Below are 22,009 nucleotides of genomic sequence, written 5' to 3' on the forward strand. Positions count from 1 at the left end.
TACTAATTTAAGGCAGGTTCTGAACTAAACAGATAGGATGACCTGATAAAACAAGCAAAGTTTTCTAAGCCAGTTAGAATAGAGTCAATTTGCTTTATATTAATATTTTAAGGCATAGCCCCTAAAAGCTTTCATTTAAAGCACAACATTAAAAGGTAAATTATGGCTTTACATAGTTAATAACTGAGCAAACAAAGCTCTTCTGGATTTTTATACTGAGCTCATAATTCTGCAGTCCAGTAATCCTAGCTTTCATTTTAAGAATAAATGTTTTTAAAACCTCCAACCCTTATGGATTCAAACAAAGCTTGAGATAATGTCAATATTTGGAGGAGAAAAGGGATAGACCAGGATTTCCAGTAAGTGGAATGGAACTTCAATGTTGTGAATGTTGGCCCCTTAAATATTCACAAAAGCACAATAAATTTTACAAAATAAAAATCTGCCTAATTCAAACAGGTCGCATAAGTTAGTTTCTCTGGCTGCAGAATTCTTCACTTTAATGTCACACACTGCATGCAGCCTTGCACACAGTTTTGTCTATTTTTGACCACCATAAACACAGATGTAACTATTACCTGCCGGAGCACTGGGATCCCTAAGCCAACCTTTGGCTTGGTTCATCTTGGAATCTATTAAGGCCAATGCTCTTTTCATGGCTTCTGTGTCCTTTACAAGAAGAAAAAGGAAAAATGGGATTTATCCTAAACACTTATTTGCAAAATTGATTTTGACAGATCTGCAAATCACAAAATGAAGCACAACATCCTTGCATTAAAATCAGAAGGCTCGGGAGCTTAATGTTAAGTATCAGACACATTCTTGTCACTCAAAATGCAGAAAGTCTAACATGCTTTGTTTTAGATTTTATTATGCTTCTTTTCCCAAACATACACCAACTCCAGTTCAAGGAAGAAGGCACCCTTTCAGAACTACCATAGTGTTAAGTATATTATATATTTTTAAAAAATACATAGTAACCACACTTCTCTACATGCATTGTCCATTTCCCTCAGCCCCCTCATGATTAGGGCAGGATGGGAGGTATTTACTGTAATCTAAACCACAGGGCACACAGAAGACAGATGTAGCTTCATGCAGAGTAATTATCGGTAGAATTACCATCCTTCTTTCCTAGAGAGAGAACCATGACTGTAAAAATCAGCCACACAGTGCGCACTGTAAACCAGAATAGGCAGCAGTGCAAATGATTTAGACCACATTCTTCTGACTGAAGACGCAAAACACAGAATGGTCCTTACCATTTTGTCTTGTAATATTTTGACGAGTACTCAGTCAGAACAAAGTACTTTGTTGATCTAAGTGGGGAACTCATGTACAATGTTCATTCACCTTCTCCATTTCAGAACCACCTAGTTCTCAAAAGTGAATGCAGATACACTGTTTGGCCCTATAAACATTGCTGAACTCCAGACAGGTGAAACTCAAACCGAACCGTAGAAAATTAAGTTGGAGTTTCAGTTATTTCTTTATTATTTATTATTATTTTTCACTCTCTTTTTTTGGTAAGAACACAGCTTTCGAGATAACACACATCACACTGCCGCGTGTGTGTTTAGTCGTTTAGTCGTGTCCGACTCTTCGTGACCCCATGGACCAGAGCACGCCAGGCCCTCCTGTCTTCTACTGCCTCCCGGAGTTGTGTCAGGTTCATGTTGGTTGCTTCGCAGACACTGTCCAGCCATCTCATCCTCGGTCGTCCCCTTCTCCTCTTGCCATCACACCTTCCTAACATCAAGTTTTTTTCCAAGGACTCTTTTCTTCTCATGAGATGGCCAAAGTACTGGAGACTCAGCTTCAGGATCTGTCCTTCAAGTGAGCATTCAGGGTTGATTTCCTTTAGAACTGATAGGTTTGTTCTCCTTGCAGTCCAGGGGATTCTCAAGAGCCTCCTCCAGCACCACAATTCAAAGGCATCAATTCTTCGGCGGTCTGCTTTCTTTATGGTCCAGCTCTCACTTCCATACATCATGACAGGAAAAACCATAGCTTTGACTATTCGGACTTTTGTTGGCAAGGTGATGTCTCTGCTTCTCAAGATGCTGTCAAGATTTGTCATCGCTTTCCTCCCAAGAAGAAGGCGCCTTTTAATTTCAGGGCTGCTGTCTCCATCTGCAGTGATGATGGAGCCCAGGAAGATAAAATTTGACACTGCCTCCATATCTTCCCCTTCTATTTCCCAGGAGGTGATGGGACCAGTGGCCATGATCTTAGTTTTTTTGATGTTGAGTTTCAGACCGTTTTTTGCACTCTCCTCTTTCACTCTCATTACAAGGTTCTTTAATTCCTCCTCACTTTCTGCCATCAGAGTGGTATCATCTGCATATCGGAGGTTGTTGATATTTCTTCCGGCAATCTTAATTCCGGCCTGGGATTCTTCCAGTCCAGCCTTCCGCATGATGTATTCTGCATATAAGTTAAATAAGCTGGGGGACAATATACAGCCTTGCCGTACTCCTTTCCCAATTTTGAACCACTCAGTTGTTCCATGACCAGTTCTAACTGTTGCTTCCTGTCCCACATATAGGTTTCTCAGGAGACAGATAAAGTGGTCAGGCACTCCCATTTCTTTAAGAACTTGCCATAGTTTGCTGTGGTCCACACAGTCAAAGGCTTTCGCATAGTCAATGAAGCAGAAGTAGATATTTTTCTGGAACTCTCTGGCTTTCTCCATAATCCAACGCAGGTTAGCAATTTGGTCTCGAGTTCCTCTGCCTCTTCGGAATCCAGCTTGTACTTCTGGGAGTTCTCGGTCCACACTGCCACAGTGTCCACACTGTCCACACTGCCGCAGACTGCTTTAAAATATTTAAATAGATTTTTAAAACTGGCTGGGGTGGATAACTGTTGTCCTGCTCTGCTGAGACTGTCAAATAATGCCTGAACATAAAAATTATAAAGAGAGTCATCAAAACGCAAGGGGAAAGAGGGCTCAGTCGTCCTTTTTGAGCATGGAGTTCCACAAGCAGGCAGTAGCCATTGCAGAGGTCTTCCTCCAGACTTTTAATACATAGAACAGCAAATGTACCAACAGAAGAACTGTCAACAATGCCATGGATGTTAATGAAGTCTGTTTTGTATCTGTTTGGTTGAAAGAAAGTTAATTTGAACAGAGGTACAGTGGCCATAAGCCTCCCTTTGCTGTGACACTTGCAGGTCTGCAGATGTTGCTAATCTACCACTCCCACTGCTTCTAAAAAAGGAGGGTCTATGAATGGGGATTATAGGAATGTTAAAAGCAAAAGCAAAGTGTGCTGCTTATATACCGCCCCATCGCGCTTCAAGCACTCTTGGGGCATTTTACAAGTTAATTATGCAGGCTACATATTGCCCCCCCCCCAAGCGAGCTGGGTACTTATTTTACCCACCTCAGAAGGATAGAAGGTTGAGTCAACCTTGAGCCGGCTACCTGGGATTGAACCCCGGATTGTGAGCACCATTTTGGCTGCACCTGTCAAGTCAACAACATCAGGGACCCCACGTTTGGCAATCATGGGATCTAAGGAAATAATACTACAGCATATCTCAAACTGTTAGGAGATTTACTATAAACAACGAAACCACATTAGTTTATCAATCAGGGCCACAAACACATTCAAGCCACTGATGTCTATATCACCATCATCATTCATCAGCACCTGAACTTGATGTGTGGTGGTGGTGGGATGTTTCACAAGGTTAAAAAAAAAACAGAACGAAGGGCCTTGCTGTAAACAGAAGCAGCCATGTGCATAATAAAAGCACTGCTTTCACATTATAATTTAAAACATACCCTCTAGAATGGCACCAAAACAAATGCATCATTCAGAACTGTTTGTTTGGGAGCCAAGATGGGATGACCTGGAAGCAGACCAGACTAAGGTCTTATAAAACAGGTCTAACATTAACGACCCACATCACACGGTTTCAGTGCAAGTGGGACATATTTCAGTGACTCAGGACAGTACTGTATTAAAAATTAAATGGCTCAAATCTAAGAGGAAGGCATGGTTTAAGATCTCTTTTAAAAAGGATAGGAAGGTAACAAATGGCATGGCATAGGCATCCTTCAGTCTCGAGAGACTATGGTAACATGCTCTGAATCGAGGAGTGTCCTCTCCAGACCATGAAACCCGGGTAAGGTAATATGGAGGATAGGCTGTTACCCAAGCAGCAGATCCCCCCTCTCCACATTGCTGAAATGGTCCAATGGAAAGGCAAGAGCCAATAAAACTGGTTCCAGCAATATCGCAGGAGTTGGCAGAATGACATGAACTGCCTTCGGGACTCCAGCTCCGGATTTTGCCTCGAGGTTAACTCCTGAAGCCTTTTCCATGAGTGGATATAGCCACAAGGCAGTGGAGGTTTGAAATCGGAGTTTTCCTTCTCCTAGATGGGCTGCCTTCCATGGCTGACGAGCCCCACCTACCTGGCCTGCTCTCTAATAGTGCGGAAGGATGATCTGACCCTTAAAAGGTAACAAATCTGCTGATGCTAACAGAGCACTAAGAATGAAAATTACAGTGATCTTATAACAAGGGATTATAATCAGCAAATTGCTTTCTTAGAAAGCATCCCTATATGATTTTGGTGTGAAAACAGGAGAGGGCCTTTTTTGATGCTGCTCCCAGACTGTGGAACTACCTCCCACCGGAGGCCAGTCCAGCACCATCTTTGCTGTCCTGCAAGCAGAGGAAAACCTTTCTCTTCAGGCAGGCTTTCCCTTAGCAATTGGTTGTCTGAGAGGGGCTTTTTAAAATCAAATGTTGTGCCTTGTTGCTTTGAATGTGTCTTCGGTGTTGATTTTGTTTACTATTTTAGTGTGGTATTTGTTTGTTCCTTTTAAAAGATTTCCATACTTTTGTTCCTAGCTTTTCTCTTGTCTTTTACTAATGTAAGCTTCCTTGGGTTCTTTTTAAGAAGAAACGTGGGGTAAAAATATTTTAAAGGCAATAAAATAAAAGGCATTTTTAACAAGTGTCAAGCAATAAAATACAATATAAACAAATAAAAGGGCTCTGATACATGTCCTCCCGCTAGCCCCACTGTGAACATGGCATTAGAGGCTCCATCTACCTTTATGTATCTTAGCTATTCAGTGACAAGGAGCTTGTGCTTCATTGGTGGCTTCAAGAATCTTCAGCCTGTATTTAGTTACCGGTAAATAACTACAGAAAATAAGGAGCCTGAGAAAGCCTGCATTTGTTCATATTGGGGTAGGTGGCTAGGTGGGTATTTAAGAGACTTTTCCTTGTGGCAGTCAGTAGGCACAGCCAATGTTCCAAAGTGTTTCAGCCCCTGCTTAATGAAAAATATCCCCCCTTTTTAAAAAAATTGCAAACAAGATTCCAATACGTATGAAGTGATACAGTCTGGAGATGCTGAGCTATATCTGCATTTCATTACCAAAAAAGGCAATGCTAGAGGAAACACACAAACCTAATTTTCTGACATAACTGCTAACTTAGTCACCAGGCATAGACCTCAGTGCTGGAAATGCTAAAACATCTCGAGAGCAAGCCATCCAGAAGAGGTAAGAAATCCCTCCCATATTCTTTAGACTTAAATGGAAAAGATATGAGCATTCAAACACTAACCCTTTTTATGGAAGCTATTTTATCAGTTATTATTATTAACAAGTCTTAATAATTCCAATGTGTATTTTACTGCCAATCCAGAGCCAAAGAGAGATATGCGTTGCCAAAACCAAAAAATCAAACAGACAGTCAGAGAGAGAAAGAGAGACAGAACGATGCTAGCAACCCAGGGGAAAGTGTACCAGTCTAGCCTTCTATTTGCTATGTTAGCTTCCTACACACCAGGGGTATCAGGTATGGATAAACATTCAAACATAAAAACCTCACAACTGCATTCTGACACAATACAGTTCTGAAAAAGCTATCATACCCCTTTTCTATGGACTGCAAGGAGGAAATGCCAACACCACCTCCATATGTTCAACTCTCAATGTATAGTGATACAAATGCAAATGCAACAGCCATTTTAGCCTCAAATAACTCATTGGCCTGTTGTCATTCTAACACATCTCTCCTATATTCATTTTCTACATTATGCCAGTTGCATAAAGAGGTTCCACATTCAACAGATGCACTGTCTGCCTCAGAACCTATTACCAGAGATGGGCATGGACTGCCGGTTTGGCAGCTTGCACCGGTTTGCTCATCAGCCGAACAGGTGTTCAGCACTTCCCAGCTCTACCTCCTCCAGCAGGTGCCCACTCAGAGGCAGTGTCCTGGCTTCACTGCCCCGCCCCCTCTAGCCACTGCCTCTGAGTTGGGCACCTGCTAGAGGAGGCGGGACTGGGAAACACCGAACACTAGTTCAATTGATAAACGAACCAGCACGAACCACCAAGCCAGTAGTTTGTGCCCATCTCTACCCATTCTCAATGTGATGTGGTAGTTTTACATCAACAACAACAAAACAGTTGCTCAGGCAGGAGCATGAATCAACATGACTCTTTTTGATTTAGAAATAAACATTCTAATTATATCCTAGAGAATCCTCACATTCAATATCCAAGTTTAGGGACTGGCAGTATTTGTAAGCTGGAGCGTAACTCCCATGGCACTCACAGTCTGTACGCTCTTCAACCTTTAAAAAGTTTTGTTTCATATGGTTACTTTCATAGTTTTATAGCTGTCAAGCAAAAGGTTAAAAGGCAACTGCAAACACTATAGGGGTGGGGGAGAAACAAGTAGGAGCTAATAAAGGAATTTCTAACTGTCACGATGTCTCAAACTACAGGCCACAAGTCTAAGGAACTTTAGCACTAATCCCATACACTTTAAGACACCCATAGCTTTCTCTTTCTTAAACAGGAGTGGTCCAGAACACATGGCTAGCTATGTCTGAAGGAAGCTTCAATAGTATTTTATGATATGATGTGGAGGTTTGCCATTCAAAGAAAGGCAGAAAGAGAAGGGGTCCACTGAACTTATACCAGACCCAAAGAGATGTCCAGTTCTCTTTCAAGGACTTCTCATTTTCCTTCTTCTTTGTGGAGAAGCTTTCTTTTTTTTTTTCTACCTGGCCTTAGGCAAAAAGTGGCATGGCAAACAAAAAGTAAATCACTAGGACTCTCCCAGCTAAGATACTGCTAATCTTACTATTTATGGATGTCAAATACTTTTCACATCTGAAGATTTAGGAAGATACAGAGCATTCTTCTAAATCCTCAGATATTCAGTTCTGTATCTGAGAAGAAGGTTTCTTAACCTTACACATATACTGTATGCAGCTGTGCTTTGTTTTCGCTGCGGAGAAAAGCAAGTGTCACAGCCAATTAAAGACTGGGCTTACTAGCATTTTGGATCTGCCTGAATCTAGGTGTCCACCCATAGACTGAAATCAGGGAAATGGCAACTGAACTCAAAGATAAATGAGCCAAAGAAAGATCTTGTCTTAAGCACCAAGCAAATATGTTTTTCCACATGCGAAAAGCAGGACAGGGAGAAAACAAGACACAGACTTCCCATTCATTCTACCCTCTTACAGATATAGAAAGGAACTTTTGAAGTATGTGGGTGGGTGTACTCAGATGCAGAGAGAGAAATGGAGAGAAAGCAAGGAGGGGCAGCACATTATATGGATCTCAACACATGGCAAAGCTTATTAACAGAATGTATGAATGCTGATGCAGTATTACAACCCTGCACAAGGAAGTATCAGCTGTAGTTCAGTGACTCGTACATGCATAATGATTCAATCTATGGACCGCAATACCGTATAACATTTAAAATAGGAGTGTGGGAGTATTGCTGCACCACACAAACAGAAAAGTGCACTGATGGAATTTCTTAACTATTTATTTATTTATTTATTTATTTATTGGACTTATATACCGCCCCATAGCGCTACAAGCACTCTCCGGGCGGTTTACAATTTTAATTATACAGGCTACACATTGCCCCCCCAGCAAGCTGGGTACTCATTTTACCGACCTCGGAAGGATGGAAGGCTGAGTCAACCTTGAGCCGGCTACCTGGGATTTGAACCCCAGGTCGTGAGCAGAGTTTTAGCTGTAGTACAGCATTTTAACCACTGGGCCACGAGGCTCTTCGCCACTAGGCACCATTTAGCATAACCCTCGCCCTAAATCCACCTCTTTTGATCTCTGCAGGACTCTCTCCAACAGGCACCTGTCAAGCTGCACCACGCCTCCCATGTTTATATTTAGGATGAAAGTGTATATGAAAATGCAAGAACAAATATATTTCAGAATTAACAAAAAAAAAATCAACATAATCTCCAGTCAGGATTGTTCCTTTCAATCTGCAGATTTCCAATCTGGAAGATCTTTTAATCTAAAAAGATGCCCTGATTTCTGATTCTGGGTTGATCAATCATTTATAATTTTAAAAACTTGTTGTTTCTAAAAACAGTTTTTTTTTTGTGTACATGACATGATCTGCTGCCTTCAGCTACTTCTGGATACCTCAGCTAAGATAACCTGCTCCTCATTTTTAGAAGCCACCTAGAGAGGATTCCAAAAACAAAGCTAGGTTTCTCTTTAAAAAAACAGTGGAGTTTATGGGGAACACAGAAAGAACTTCCCCAAAGAGTATGAGGGCTGTGAGAACATTTGGGCACCCAATGGGCAATGACAGCAGACTGCTGGCTCATCCTCCACTCCAGGAGCACCACTGGATTGCTTCTGACTCAAATGAAGTAGAAAAAAAGGAGAAGGAATTTATAATAACACTTAAATGCGAAAAAAAAACAAAAAACCTTAGGGGATAAAAATGCCACCCAGCAGAGAAGTACCAATTGGCCTTAGGACTTAGTACAGTGGTGCCTCGCTTAGCGAGTGCTTCGCTATGCGATGAATTCGCATAGCGAGGGGGTCCGGGCCATCGCTGGAGCATTCGCTCAGCGATGGCCCCTATGGCGATTTTTCGCTTTGTGATGATCGCTAAGCGATTCGCTTAGCGATCCTCGCAAAACGAAGCGGGGGAGAACAGCTGATCGGCGGTTCCAAAATGGCCGCCGGAAGGTCCGCGCCGCATTTTCGCGCCCTGCCCTCGCTTACCGAGGGCGCGAAAATGGCGGCGCTATGGGACAGCATCGCTTAACGGTGAGTTTTCAAGCCATGGGAACGCATTGAACAAAGTTCAATGCGTTTCTATGGCTTTTTTTGTCCCGTTTAGCGATGTTTTCGCATAGCGAAGGTTAATCCGGAACGGATTAACCTCGCTATGCAAGGCACCACTGTATATGGATGTATCTGTAAGAAGAAGCAGTGTGTTACCATAGCTATTCATCTTCGAAATCTGTTCACAGTTCACTGAACGCAATGTCCACTGTACCCAGAACTGGCTTCCCTTGGATCATGGTTACTGGTAGCTTGATTCTAAGTCCTAACTTGTGTGCATTTTGTGCCATCAAGTCGGAACTGACTTATAGCGATCCTAATAGGACTTTCAAGGTAAGTGAGAGTTTTAAGTAGTGGTTTTACCAGTTCCACTTTCCCAGTGAGCTTCCATGGCCAAGTGGGGATTTGAACCCTGCTCTCCAGAGTACTAGTCTTACTTAAAAGCTAAGTAAGATATTTAAGGAGTGGTTTTACCACTTCCACTCTATCCACTACCCCACATTGAGAATCAAGTCCTAACTTACTCTTCCAAAAATACTGCATCGTTTTGTATGCTACCACTGCATTGCCATTGTACAACTTCCTCAATTAAATCAAAATCAACCTGCATCTGTTTCCAGTTACAGTGCAAACCAAAACTAATGCTCACAAACATATCCTTTCCCCTTCTTTCATAAAGCTAACAAGAGGGGAAATAGTAGCCAGCACACGTTTGAGACATTTACCAGATCTCCTTTGTGTAGGGAAGAAAGAAAAGGAAATGAAAATACCTACTCTGAGATGGCAAGATGCTCATAAGCTATAGAAGCAAGAAGCAGAAATTTAGACCTTCACATCCACCAGGAAACCTGTCATCATTAAACCCGCATTAGCACACCCTGAGATGGTATGGATGGCTGTCATCACTTCATAAACCACTCCATACCTCACCGTGGAGCTGGTAGTGCTTTCAGTGCATTTTAATGTTCCTGCCTTCAGAAGTGAGTACAGTACAGTGTAACAACCGACACACAGAAAAATGCACCGCACACAGTCTGCACACAGCACAACATCCCATGGCCATGCGTTTCTGTTTTAGTACAAAAGATAAACATGGCAGGTTGCAGAACCCATCTTACCTTCTAAAAAGGTGAGAAAAGAATATAACACACAAGAAAAGAAAACACAGAGAAGAACAAAAAGATGCATGAAAGAAGTCATGATAAGAAGTAAATGGGTTGTTCAACAGGGAAGAATGATGGGCATGAATACACAGACTGTAGTCCTCTCAAAGAAAAGACTCACAAATCTATTTGGAAATACCTTGTTTTTTCCCCCCTCGCATCCCAGATATTTGAGAATACTGGTTAACTGACAACAACAAATAATAATAATATTTTTTTAAAAAAAAACCACTTAAGAGTTTTGGTTTTAAGTAATTACGTTCACAAATGATTGTTAATGGATATTTAAGTACAGTGGTGCCTCAATTTACGAACATCCCTACTTACAAACATTTTGACTTACAAACAGCTCCGGTCGCAACATTTTGCTTCGACTTGCAAACGGAGCTTCCACTTAACGAATAGAAAAAAGGCAAGGGAAAAAGGCGGGCGATTCAGATTTCTAACTGTAGGTGGCGACAAGGCTGCTTTGTACTGTAGCGTAGCTCTTTCACTTTCAGCAGTTAGAGAGTGTGTCGTCCTCCTGCTTTGGTGTGTGTGTGTGTGTGTGTGTGTGTGTGTGTGTGCGTGCGCGCGCGCGCGCGCAGGGAGGTAAGCTGCTGTTTTCTCCTTTTAAAAAACTGTTCTAGGTGGGTTTTGGCTGGGGCGGGTAAGTTTCTGTGCTGTGTTGTTGGTGGCTTTGCTGTTTATTTTTGGAGGGTTTTTTTTTTCCTTCTTCTTAAACCTCAGCAAGGGAGGTGGCTTTAATGTTTGTTTCTGGAGGTTTTTTTCCTTCTTAAACCTCAGCAAGGGAGCGCCTTCTGACCGGACTTGGTGTGTTCTTTTTAAATTTTTGGTGATTTTTTTTTCTTCAGCCGGAACAGATTAATCGGTTTTCAATGCATTCCTATGGATAATGGTGCTCCGACTTATGAACATTTTGACTAGCGAACACCATTCCAATACAGATCACGTTTGTAAGTCGAGGCACCACTGTACTCATCTACTCAAAAGAACATTGCATTGAAGAGAATGCAATCTAATTTGCTACATAAAAAATTACAAGAATACAGATGCCAGGATATTACTGAGCTTCCCCAAAGTAGAAAGTCTTGGCAGTAATGCAAAGTTGTACCATTCACTGACATGCTGTCACCATGCAAGTGGTCCTCTTCATGAAGAAAAGCTACTCTCCACTTGGACAAGTGGCACACTCATGCTGCTACACCTACGGGATTCATAGCTCAACAGAATACTGGCCAGTGAGGTTCAGTCTTAATTGAACCCAACTATAACCACAATAAGATGACAGCAGAACGTCACCAAACCAAGTTCAAAGAAAGACTACACTGTCTCTCTGAGAACCTCACTTTCAAGATGGTTTACAGAATAAGACAAGAACACCTGATTCCACTGTAATCCTGGCTGGGTGACATAATACTCAGCCAATGGGGAATTTTTAGAGGAAATAGAATCCTCTCACATGCTCCTGAACTAAATCCATTTTCACTTGGTGTAGTTCAGTTGTAGAGCACATGCTCTGCATATAGCTCCCAGATTCAGTCTGTAGTGGTCTCTGGCCAGCGCCATGGAGAAATTGTCTGAAATTGAAGACAGCCACTAATGGTGAGAGTAGACATCACTGGTCTGGGCGAATGAACTAGGCAGTTATGAAGCATCGTCTTGTGTTCTGAAAAAGAAGGCCGGGCTTGCCAGGCTTGTTTTAGCAGCCATTTCAAGTTGCCAGTCTGGTACTCTTGAGGAGCAGCACTTAGATTCCTAAGGTCATCCTTATACATTTCTGGAAAGAGGCCCTCTTTTTCTCCAGAAATTCAAGAAAAGGTAGAAACTGAACTGAGGGCTAAGCTTTATTCAACAAAAGGTGCTTAATACGATGTTCCAGTTCTGTTCAGGCTTACTAAATAAAGTACCTCCAAGCCGAAGGAATACCTTGGGCATGGGTGGGTCCTATGTCCCCATTCCATTTCCTTGCCCCGTTTCCCTTTGCGAACCATCCAGATCTTCATCTTCCACAATACAGTATTTAACATTGTTATTAAACAGGATTTCTGAACCTCTGACATTCTGGCTTGTTAAATATTTGTCAAAATAATTTGGTAGAATGAGATTCTGAGGTTGCATTTTCCAAGAGGAATTGACAATTCAATACATATTTTAATAGACCTGAAAACTCTGTCCTCTCCATGATTACTCTAAGATTGATATCAAGGGTAAGAGGCAACAATATATTAGCCTGGCTAACTGAAATACTTCAATATGAATATAATTCTAGTGTTTCTGCTTGTAACTCAAGAACTGGTTTTCCTATAACATTTCTAAAATATCATTTCCTGGCATTCACTAGCATGAAGTATGTCCTGTTTTGAGGAGAACTGGAAGAAGACTCTTCGGTTTCAAAGAACATGCCCCTACCAGATGTGGAAATAAGAAGTACAGTGTAATGAACTACAGGCCTCTCTACCACTTTGGTTACTACAGCAAATAAAGTGAATGTTAAATATGAGGTTGTGACGGAAGCTGCTCACAGGAGGAGAAGAGGAAGGAGCACTTAAGCCCATTGTTAAGTTCCTTTTCCCAAATCATAGTACAGAAAACTACCCAAGTTGGTCCACTTCATTTCTTTTACTAAGGGTGTCTATATGTAATGAGATACACATTTTAAGTAATCAAATAAAAGCCTATTTGAACTGAATGGAGGCTGCAAATCAATACTATAACATTCCTATTACAGTATATCATTTATTGTTCATAAACTAGTCAATTAAACACCACAGTTAATTAATTTTGTCTATAATTTCAGAGGTTAAAATATGTACAGAATCAAGCCATGCCACTCTATAAATTCTTTCAAGTACAAATTATGCATTCTTGGTAACTTAAGTTTCCACGTTATGGAAACTTAAATAGAAGCACCCTAACACTGTTTTAAAAACTGGGACCACACCTACCTTGCTGGCCCAAGCATCTTCATCCCAGGATGTGAGCTGCAATACACGGATTATTTCATTTATTTCTGCACTCATCTTCTCCACTGTGAAATTGCGATTTTTCAAGGCCTCTTCTATTCCTTGGCTTTTGGAATTTTTAGTTGTTACAAAAATCTTCATAGCTGTAAACAGTGTATAGCAGATCAGAAAAGCCTACCAGAATATAAAATATGCTGTACAAAATGCCCCTAGGCAAAATATCAGTCAGGAGTAAGTGGTGATCACAGTACTTGGTTATTTCCTATGATGTTTGCAGGACACTCATTCTTCATGGAAATGAACTAAACACAACCAATTAAAGTCTACAGTTGGTTGCAACTTCCACCACAGAAGTCTCACATAGCATATTGTGAAGGGCACCAATTTCTCAGTCACTGAAGCATTAGAGTACTTCTGTAATCTCATTCAAAAGTCTTTGCCCATGCAAGGAACAAAGAGTCATAGTCAATGTAGGACACCTCAATAAGACATAAAACAGAGGTAGGCAACACATCATCCATGTGCTACATACTGGCCCATCTAGGCCATTTCTGTAGGCTCTATAGCTGACCAACAGCACAATGCCATCCAATGCCAATAGCACACTACTTCAAAAATGTTTATTCTAGAACGAGGAACACTAGAGATGTTTTAGAGGAAGGCTTCAGGTACTACCTATTTTCCTCTAACAGAAGGCATGAAATACCCAGTGTCTTGTGTTAAGGCAAAACCACCATTTTTATAGAACTACAAGTGTCTGGTGGTCTTCTTCCACTGCCATGCATCAAATATTAGCATCACACAGTGACAGCTGTAGGAGTGCAGCCTGCAGCAGGCTCCCCCAGGCTGAAAATGGCCACAGCAACTGCTAAACCTGTGTACCACTACTTTAAGCCATTGGCACTGCATGTGCCAAGAGATACCCCACCCCAATCCAATCAGCATTTGAAGATGAGAGATTGAAGCTTTATTAGCAACATTTTCAATTGCATCCAGGTATCCTTTATGGCACTGCAAGGGGTCACAAGGCACATCCGTCAGATGATATCTGTTTGTTTCACTGGTACTTCTTAAAATATTACTATCCCAAGCCACTGTTTGGGTTGCTTGCAGAGTTGACCTGGTCCTGACTTAGTAACTCAAGAACTTTATTTCTATCACAGATGTTGAGCCTTAGATCCTCAGTCTGGGCTGAGGATACCTAGGGGATTATTCTCTCCCATATGTGCCACTGTCTAAGGTGAACTGAGATTTAAAAAGGCCCTCTGCAGCTGCCAGTGCATTCTGAAATAAAAACAGCCCTGTGCACAAAACATGACAATTTCAATGGTGGGCCCTTGTTTACAGAATTCACTTCTGAAGAAAACCTGCTAAATTGTTTTTAATTCCCCTGAAACAGTTAGTGGAAACAGTCTATTCTTGCCAAGATTCAAAGGGGTAGACAACTAGAAGACGTAAATTACAACTGTCATTCCCCTCCTTCAGAAAGTTTTGCTTTTTCAGTTGTGATTTTTTTTCTCACATTTTAGCTAAGCTTTGTTGCATTCTAGTACATCTGTAGACTCAACTGTGGAAGAACAAGGGGGAATGGGTTGACAGGAAAGTAGATTATTGTTCAAAGTAAGTCCACAATAGTACAGAAAACGGAAGAAGACCGAGCTCTGTGAAGTTACAGTAACAACTACTTTAATTCCAAGGAATCAAAATCAAATGAGAATCAGACCATTTCTGATCTTCATGGCAAGAGTTATGGAAATTAATGCAGGCCTCTTTCCACCACCAGTAATGTGCAATGACTCTACCAGAAGTCTCAACTGGGATCAAGGCCAAGGAAAAAGCAGTAACATAACTATGGACACAGCCTGCCCATTGTCAGCAAAATGTTGAACATAAGAGTAGGATTTGTTTTTGAATGTTGTTCTACACCAGGGATGAGCAGCCTTTTTACTATTAAGGGCCACATTCTCTCCAGAGTTATCTACTGGGGGAAAGCAGACACATGACAGGTGTGAGTAAGCCTGAAGCCAGTGCTGAACAGAGTTGGAACTAAGAGTGGGCAGGGTCACTCCTCTCCCCTTCCTGCCACTATCTTTTCTCTTTCTCTTCCCTGTCTTGGCCGAACACACAGACACCACCTTCTCTCACCTTCTGTCTTCCTCCATGATCCACAGGCCCCAGGCAGAAGGACAGATTGGGCCTGCCAAAAATACGAACTGGCTACTGCGGCCAGAAGGCTCTTGAAATGTGCTGCATGTGGTCTGGGAGCTAAATGTTACCCACTTCGGACTTGGGCCTTGTTTTCATGGAGGAGCTCAATCTGTCCCACCACATAAAATCTCAGCCACAACAACTGCAGTTGTGTTTTACAAGCAAACATCACGCATAGAATCAAATATAAATAGCTCACTAGTTCATATGCCTCAGTAAACTTAAAAAGGAGATGGATAGCTCACAGAACTCACAGAACTTAAATAGGAGATATGCAGGACATTCAGACTGGGATCTCGGAGGCGCAACTCTCCCTCCAAGACAGCTACAAATAAAACTACACATTTAGTGTCAGCAGTTCATTTCAAAGTCGTACAAGAAGCTTCTATTTCTGAAGAGCCCTAAACATGCATCTACTGGCACAGATGCATGTTGACAAATAATTTTACAAGCTATGTACACTCAGTATGATGCGTTGCAATAACTTTTTGATCACGCAGAAAGTTACCTGAAATAAGGACTGGCAACAGTTCCTTGACAGTGTTCATGGAGTTCACCAACATGACCCGGTGCTCCTGGTGAGTCAATTCTTGTTGTCGTTCATCAATCATTTTGGCCATCTTGGTCATTCCTACATGAAGAAAGCCAATTACTTCATGAAAACTACACGGCTTTCTGTCCATTGTAAGTGAAACATTTCATCCTTAATTGTCCAGACTCAAGCAGGAAAGGATAAGGCTATTGTTTATTTATAATATTTATTTTATTAAGTTCACATTCCACCTTTCTGCCAAAAAAAAGCACTAAAAGCAGCTATCAATATTAAATGCTATTTGAAAATGATTTTCTAAGTATAGCAATCAATTAAAATACTATCAGAAACACAGTAATAATAGCAACAGATAGCATCCAGCCGATTAAAAACCCCTTCAGCAACAGATTGGCTTACAAGGATCTGCACAGATAAAAAATATATTCACTTGCCACTGGAAAGAAAAGAGAGAAACCAACCTTGCTTCTCTCAGAAGCAGGTTCCACAGCCAGGGACTGAGCATTGAGAAGTCTCTCTCTGACTTCCCCTTCAAACTTGCTTCTCATGGTGGTACTAAGAAAAAAGACTCCCCTTAGTATCTTTGAACACAAGGAGGCTTATAAGGAACAATACAATCTGGAACAATACAGCCTAGATAGCTCAGTGGTTTAGGTTTCTGGCTGTGGAGCCAGAGATCAGGGGTTTGATTCCCCACTATGCCTCCTGTGAGTAGAGACAGCCTGTGTATTATTTTTTCTAGAAGACTCTGAAAAGTGTCACCATAAGTCAGAATTGACTTAATGGCATGCAATTATTATTATTATACGCATGGCTTTATAATGTCATAAAGAACACTTTGAATTATGTCTAGAAAATAGTGGAGCTGTTGTAACAAGGAAGTAACACACGTATCTCCTGTAATCTTCCCTAACTAATAGCCTGGATGCTCCATTTTGGACCACATGAAGCTTCTGAACACTTTCTAAAGGCAGTCTCTATGTATTTAAAGTACATTGTCCAAAAGGTATGCTAACTAAGGGATGCGGTATTGCAACCAAAAGAAATATCTTCCCAAACGAGTGAAGTTGGAGCGTGGCCTTAGCAATGCAAATGCCCTCCCAGCCACTGCTAAAACTGGGCATCCAGATTCAGGACTAAATCCAGGGGTATACACAGATAGTAAGCTTCTGTCTTCAAACGTAATGTGATTCTAAAAAACCAAACGCCTATTTCCTGATGTTCCTTTCATTTGCAATAGTTCCAAGAGCACCTCTGTCCAGTATGGATTAAGCTTCAGTTTGTTTACCCTTATCCAGTCCACCACTGACATCAAACACTGATTTAGAACTAGCACAGCTTCTGGTACTAGAATAGTCATATGACCCTTTCAAACATGGTCTTGCTGAAAGCACAGAAATCCTATCATTTACTAAGTAAATTCAAAACACAATAGTCAGAGTCCTGTTTGCAAACAGCAAGCATAATGGCTACACAGCCAAAGTACCCTATGTTGGATTCACTGATATCTGACTTGCAGTTACAAAAGCCAGAGATCACTCCATTGCTTTGACCAGGCCTTCCTGCTTACACAAGGAATTGGTAGATTTCCCCCTCATGCAAGTGATGGGCGGGAAAGGAACTGAGAGTAGACTGGGCCATTCCATATACATTCCAGGACATTGCGCAAGATGACTCAGTATTCCCCATGTTCATTGATATACAAAAGAGGATCAATCTGCACAGAGGAATATTAAATCATGTGGTTTTTTAATTAGATGGAAACTGCTGTTTAAAATATTAAAAAGTAATCAATTAAGAAGAAGCTGTCAAGTTAGCAACATCTGGTGTTTTGGACTTTTGAAGAAATGTGTGCTTAAAGGAAGCAAAGACTACAACCAACTTGTATCAGAAACATATACGTGCTTAGGCAAATTAAGAATAACTAGTCTGGAGGCTACACCTATTATGAAGCAACATGTCAATATATCCCAGAACGTATGTCAATATATCCCAGAATGTATTCCCCATACAGGGAATCTGTATGAAGCAGATTAAACAGTTGACATAAACATCAAGCATTGTCCCAAGAACTTACTTAAGTATGCAATGTGGCTGCCTCTCTTACATTCAATTTACATATCAGTAGGCCCACTGAATCAGGGGATTTGGTGAATCAAAACCTATGCACGTTCCATTGATTCAATGGGCCTACTCTAACTGCAACTTCCTACTGGATTTCAGTCAATGTATTGATTAAGGAACCATAAGGTCATGCATATTTTATTATTCTGATATTATCCTCCAGGCCAAAAGACTATGCAATCTTCCCAATGTAGTGCAATTCAGAAGCCCTGCCCTCCTCCCTACCAACCCTCCTTTTATTTACCAAGCATGATTTCCTAAACAAAAGATTCACAAGCTTACACTTATACTATATCCCAATTTAGATGAGGATGACTCCATCCTTCAGTCCTTAATGCTGCTAGAGTATTGAGATTATCTGATGTGGATCTATATTCATACCACACAACTCATTTGCACCAGAAAATACAGGCAGAACTTCAAAATGTTCTGAGCTATCCAGGTGAGCTACTTAACAAACCCAGTGACATCAAGTAGTGTACAGTTTGTACTAACCCTAATGCTGCTCCTAGCTATTTCACATGCTCCACCGGTGGATCATAATTCCCTAGCAAATTGTGTTTTGCATACTGAGGATTAACTCCGATCCATCTCTGGTTAAAAAGATTTTAACCAGAGATGTCTTTGGGGAGATGTCCCCAAAAACATCTCCCTCCCTAGGGACGCGAGGGAGCCACTTCCAGTCAAAATAGTCAATACTCGCTCTGCTGCAAACATTGGCAGCTCTCTCTAAATACACAAGACTCTGTTTCAATTCCCCCCCATTAAACAATATGTCAGGCTGAAACATGATCAAGTCTACCCAGAAAGCATTTCAGCTCCATGGAGAGGCTACATCTTGAAACTCCCAGACATAAATCTATTCCCAGTTTAGTAAATCAATTATATTTATTTTCTGAACCAATGTCTGCACATCTCTCAGGAGACAGCAGTCAAAATATTATTGAATTCCATGCCAGACAAGGTCATGTCAAATAAGGTAGCAGCAAAAGGACATGGAGGAAATCACAATTCAACTATAATCCAGCCAAGGAAAATTACATCCCATGAAAGATCTGAGCTAGGCAAAATATTATCTACAAAATTATTCTATGTAAATAACCCAATGTGCTTGGTACAAGAAACATAAATGCAAGCCAGCATAACCAATAATTGTATGTTGTGGAAGGAATGCGGGGTAATAATGTATGAATTAGGTATCTGATATAAGAGATCAGTATATGAGATTTTAACACAAATGGATATATTTAGCAGCATAATATACTAGCAGTAACACTAATTTGTAACCATCATCATGAATTTAATCTGGGGAATTAGAAAGATATTTTTCATGAACCTCAGGCCACCAAACTTCCTGAAAATCCAATAAAGGAGTCTGTGAGTAAGTGGTGTGTCGAACACAGGAGCATTAAAAATACCAGATTACCGTAAATGAAATCAGATTAAGTCTGAAAAAGAAAGCCAATTCACATGAGTTGGCACCCTAAAAGCTCAGGACAGAGCTACAGAAGGACAGGCTTCAGTAAGTATGGAGCAGAACTGGTGAACGGAATATGTTTATCGTACCAAAATGTTCCTTGAATAATTATGCTGTAAACCGCCCAGAGTGCTCTAGCACGAAAGGGCAGTATATACATTGAAAACAGTAACAACAACAAATTCTGCAGGCTTCAGACACCGCTCAGTGACAAAAGTTTGCTGTTGCTACTGTTTTTGTTTTAATCTGATACCAGAGGAGAAGAATCTGCTAGCAAAAAACATCACCCAACAAAAACACTGTATGAATAGATAATTCCACCAGGATGAAATACAGAATCCAGCCTTGTCTTGGGAATTTAGGGCTTTAGAAACAAAACCACCTTGTTTATCAACTACCATATGATTATGAAGTTAATCAAGAGGAGGCTGTAAAAATCACTGTCCTCCAAGACAAGACCTCTTCAAAGCACTCAAACTAAATCAGCCTTTGACATTACGATATATTAATTATTTTAAACAGCTGCACGGGACAATTCTTTACACTGCCTCTGGCCCTCAAGCGACAGAGTCTCATTCCACAGTCTTGGGCTACACTTAAAATCTCTGCATCTGCTTGGAACGAATAGGCATGCCTGCCTCTTTCCCTGCTCTCATCTCTCTTTCTCTCTCTCCATACTTCCACTTTAAATGGTATTGGAGAATCCTTTGCTCTAGCCTAACCTCCTTTCTATGGGGAGAGATGATAAATCAACTCCACTAAGAGAATGCCTTTCTTCCCACTGCTTCTGCATTCCAGCCTGAATTCTCTACACCAGGGGTCGTCAACCCCCAGTCCGTGGACCATGGCCTGAGTCGGACCAGGCCACGGAGAGAGTCCTCCTGCCCCCCATGCACTCCCATCCCCACAGCTACTTTGTGCATGCACGTGCGTGCCAGTGCTGGCGTGAGCACTCTTCCACCCCTGCACGCATGCGCCTGAGTGCCCAAGCGCCCATGCAAAGGGGTAGGCGTACGTGCAGGGCGTGTGCAGGTGCTCCTGCACATGTGCAAAGGGGTGGGAGAAATGCTCACGCCAGTGCTGATGGGCATGCGTGTGCTCTCCCACTGCTTTGCGCATGCACACATGAGCACATGGGGGGTGCCCCGCTCTCCTCAGAGGCTCAGCCGGTCTGCAGTTCCAAAACAGTTGGGGACCGATGCTCTATACCACAGGAATGCTTCACTCCTTACACTCCTCTGAACCATCTATTATGGTCAAAATGGACGCGATAGTGGCAGCCACATTTGTTTATTCACATATCTGCCTCCTTCATATCTAAAGGGAGGGGGGTGCTAGCAGTGGCTAAGTTTAACATTGAAGAATGCATGCCAGAGAGGAGAGCTTTCGCAAGTGAATTGGATGGAAAGAAAAGTACCCAAAGGCAACATATTATGGGCAGATAAGGTAGGGGAAGCATTCAACTCACCTCATCTGTGTTAACATTCAGATCTTTTGTTATACGCCCCCCCCCAATGTTTATACATGCATGGGGAGGGGAAAGGCGTTTGCATTAGGAAAACGAGCATATGACTTCCAGAGGCTCATTTGCTCTCTCCATCTCAGTCATCAAACCACAACTAGTGGCAGTCCTCCTGCTCTGACTGACTTTCCTAAAAATGAGAGCAACTACTTCTTCCTCCAAGTGTTACACAGGAACAGTTGCAACACTATGTGGTCATTTTCTCACCACAACCCCAATAGCTTGTCACCGACAGAACAGAGAGGAGATTGCCTATAGCTCAAAACGTTTTGCATAAATAACCTTCGAGGGCAGCACTTCACATGCTTATTCAAACGGCTACTCCTTGCCACATCCCCAGACCAAGCCAGGAAATTCTACAGTAGTACTGTGGTATCCACAGGGGATAGGGTGGCCCTATAGTACTTTATTTACTCTCCCTAGCAGCACATCTTCATACAAAACTGCCTGAGACCGAATGATATATTTATATCAGGGCTGTGAACAGACTACCAGCAGCTGAGGAGAAAAACAGCACAAGAATATACGGAGGAATAATGGAAATGTCTAACCTGGCCCCAGGTTCTTTGTGTACGTCACCAAGTCCTCCATAGTCTCCACCACCTCTGCCACAGTTAGGTATTCCAGAATCCCTTTGCAGACACGGATGATTTTCCGCACCTTAAACATAAGAATTAGGTTTATATTCCTTCTCTTACAAGATCAAAGTAAAAGGGCTGCTGAGATTTAAAAACAAAACTTGCAAAGCATCTGCTGTCATACAGGCAGCCTACAAAACCTGCCCTGTGCTCTTGATATGTTCATCTTCAGGGCAAAGTGGATGGGGTTCGGGGGGGGGCTAATATGCATTTTCAGTTTTTTCCCCCCTGTCCTGTTTACATTTT

At 41.7% G+C, this 22,009-nt stretch overlaps 1 protein-coding gene across 3 annotated transcripts in view; it reads right to left on the reverse strand.

Annotated features, from left to right (window-relative positions):
• VCL (vinculin) overlaps positions 1-22,009 on the reverse strand; it is a 94,514-nt gene that overhangs the window by 32,836 nt on the left and 39,669 nt on the right. For 2 of the 3 annotated variants that reach the window (XM_072994979.2, XM_072994981.2), the window contains exons 4-7: positions 21,677-21,785; positions 15,961-16,083; positions 13,227-13,387; positions 579-669 (exon numbers count right to left, since the gene is read on the reverse strand). In XM_072994979.2, coding sequence (XP_072851080.1) covers positions 579-669; positions 13,227-13,387; positions 15,961-16,083; positions 21,677-21,785 — 484 coding nt within the window. Of the gene's footprint in view, positions 1-578; positions 670-13,226; positions 13,388-15,960; positions 16,084-16,463; positions 17,644-21,676; positions 21,786-22,009 lie in introns of those variants that run through there. The other variant, XM_072994980.2, reaches the window with a different exon arrangement.

Source organism: Pogona vitticeps, chromosome 3 (genome assembly GCF_051106095.1).
Source record: "Pogona vitticeps strain Pit_001003342236 chromosome 3, PviZW2.1, whole genome shotgun sequence".
Lineage (NCBI taxonomy): Eukaryota > Metazoa > Chordata > Lepidosauria > Squamata > Agamidae > Pogona > Pogona vitticeps.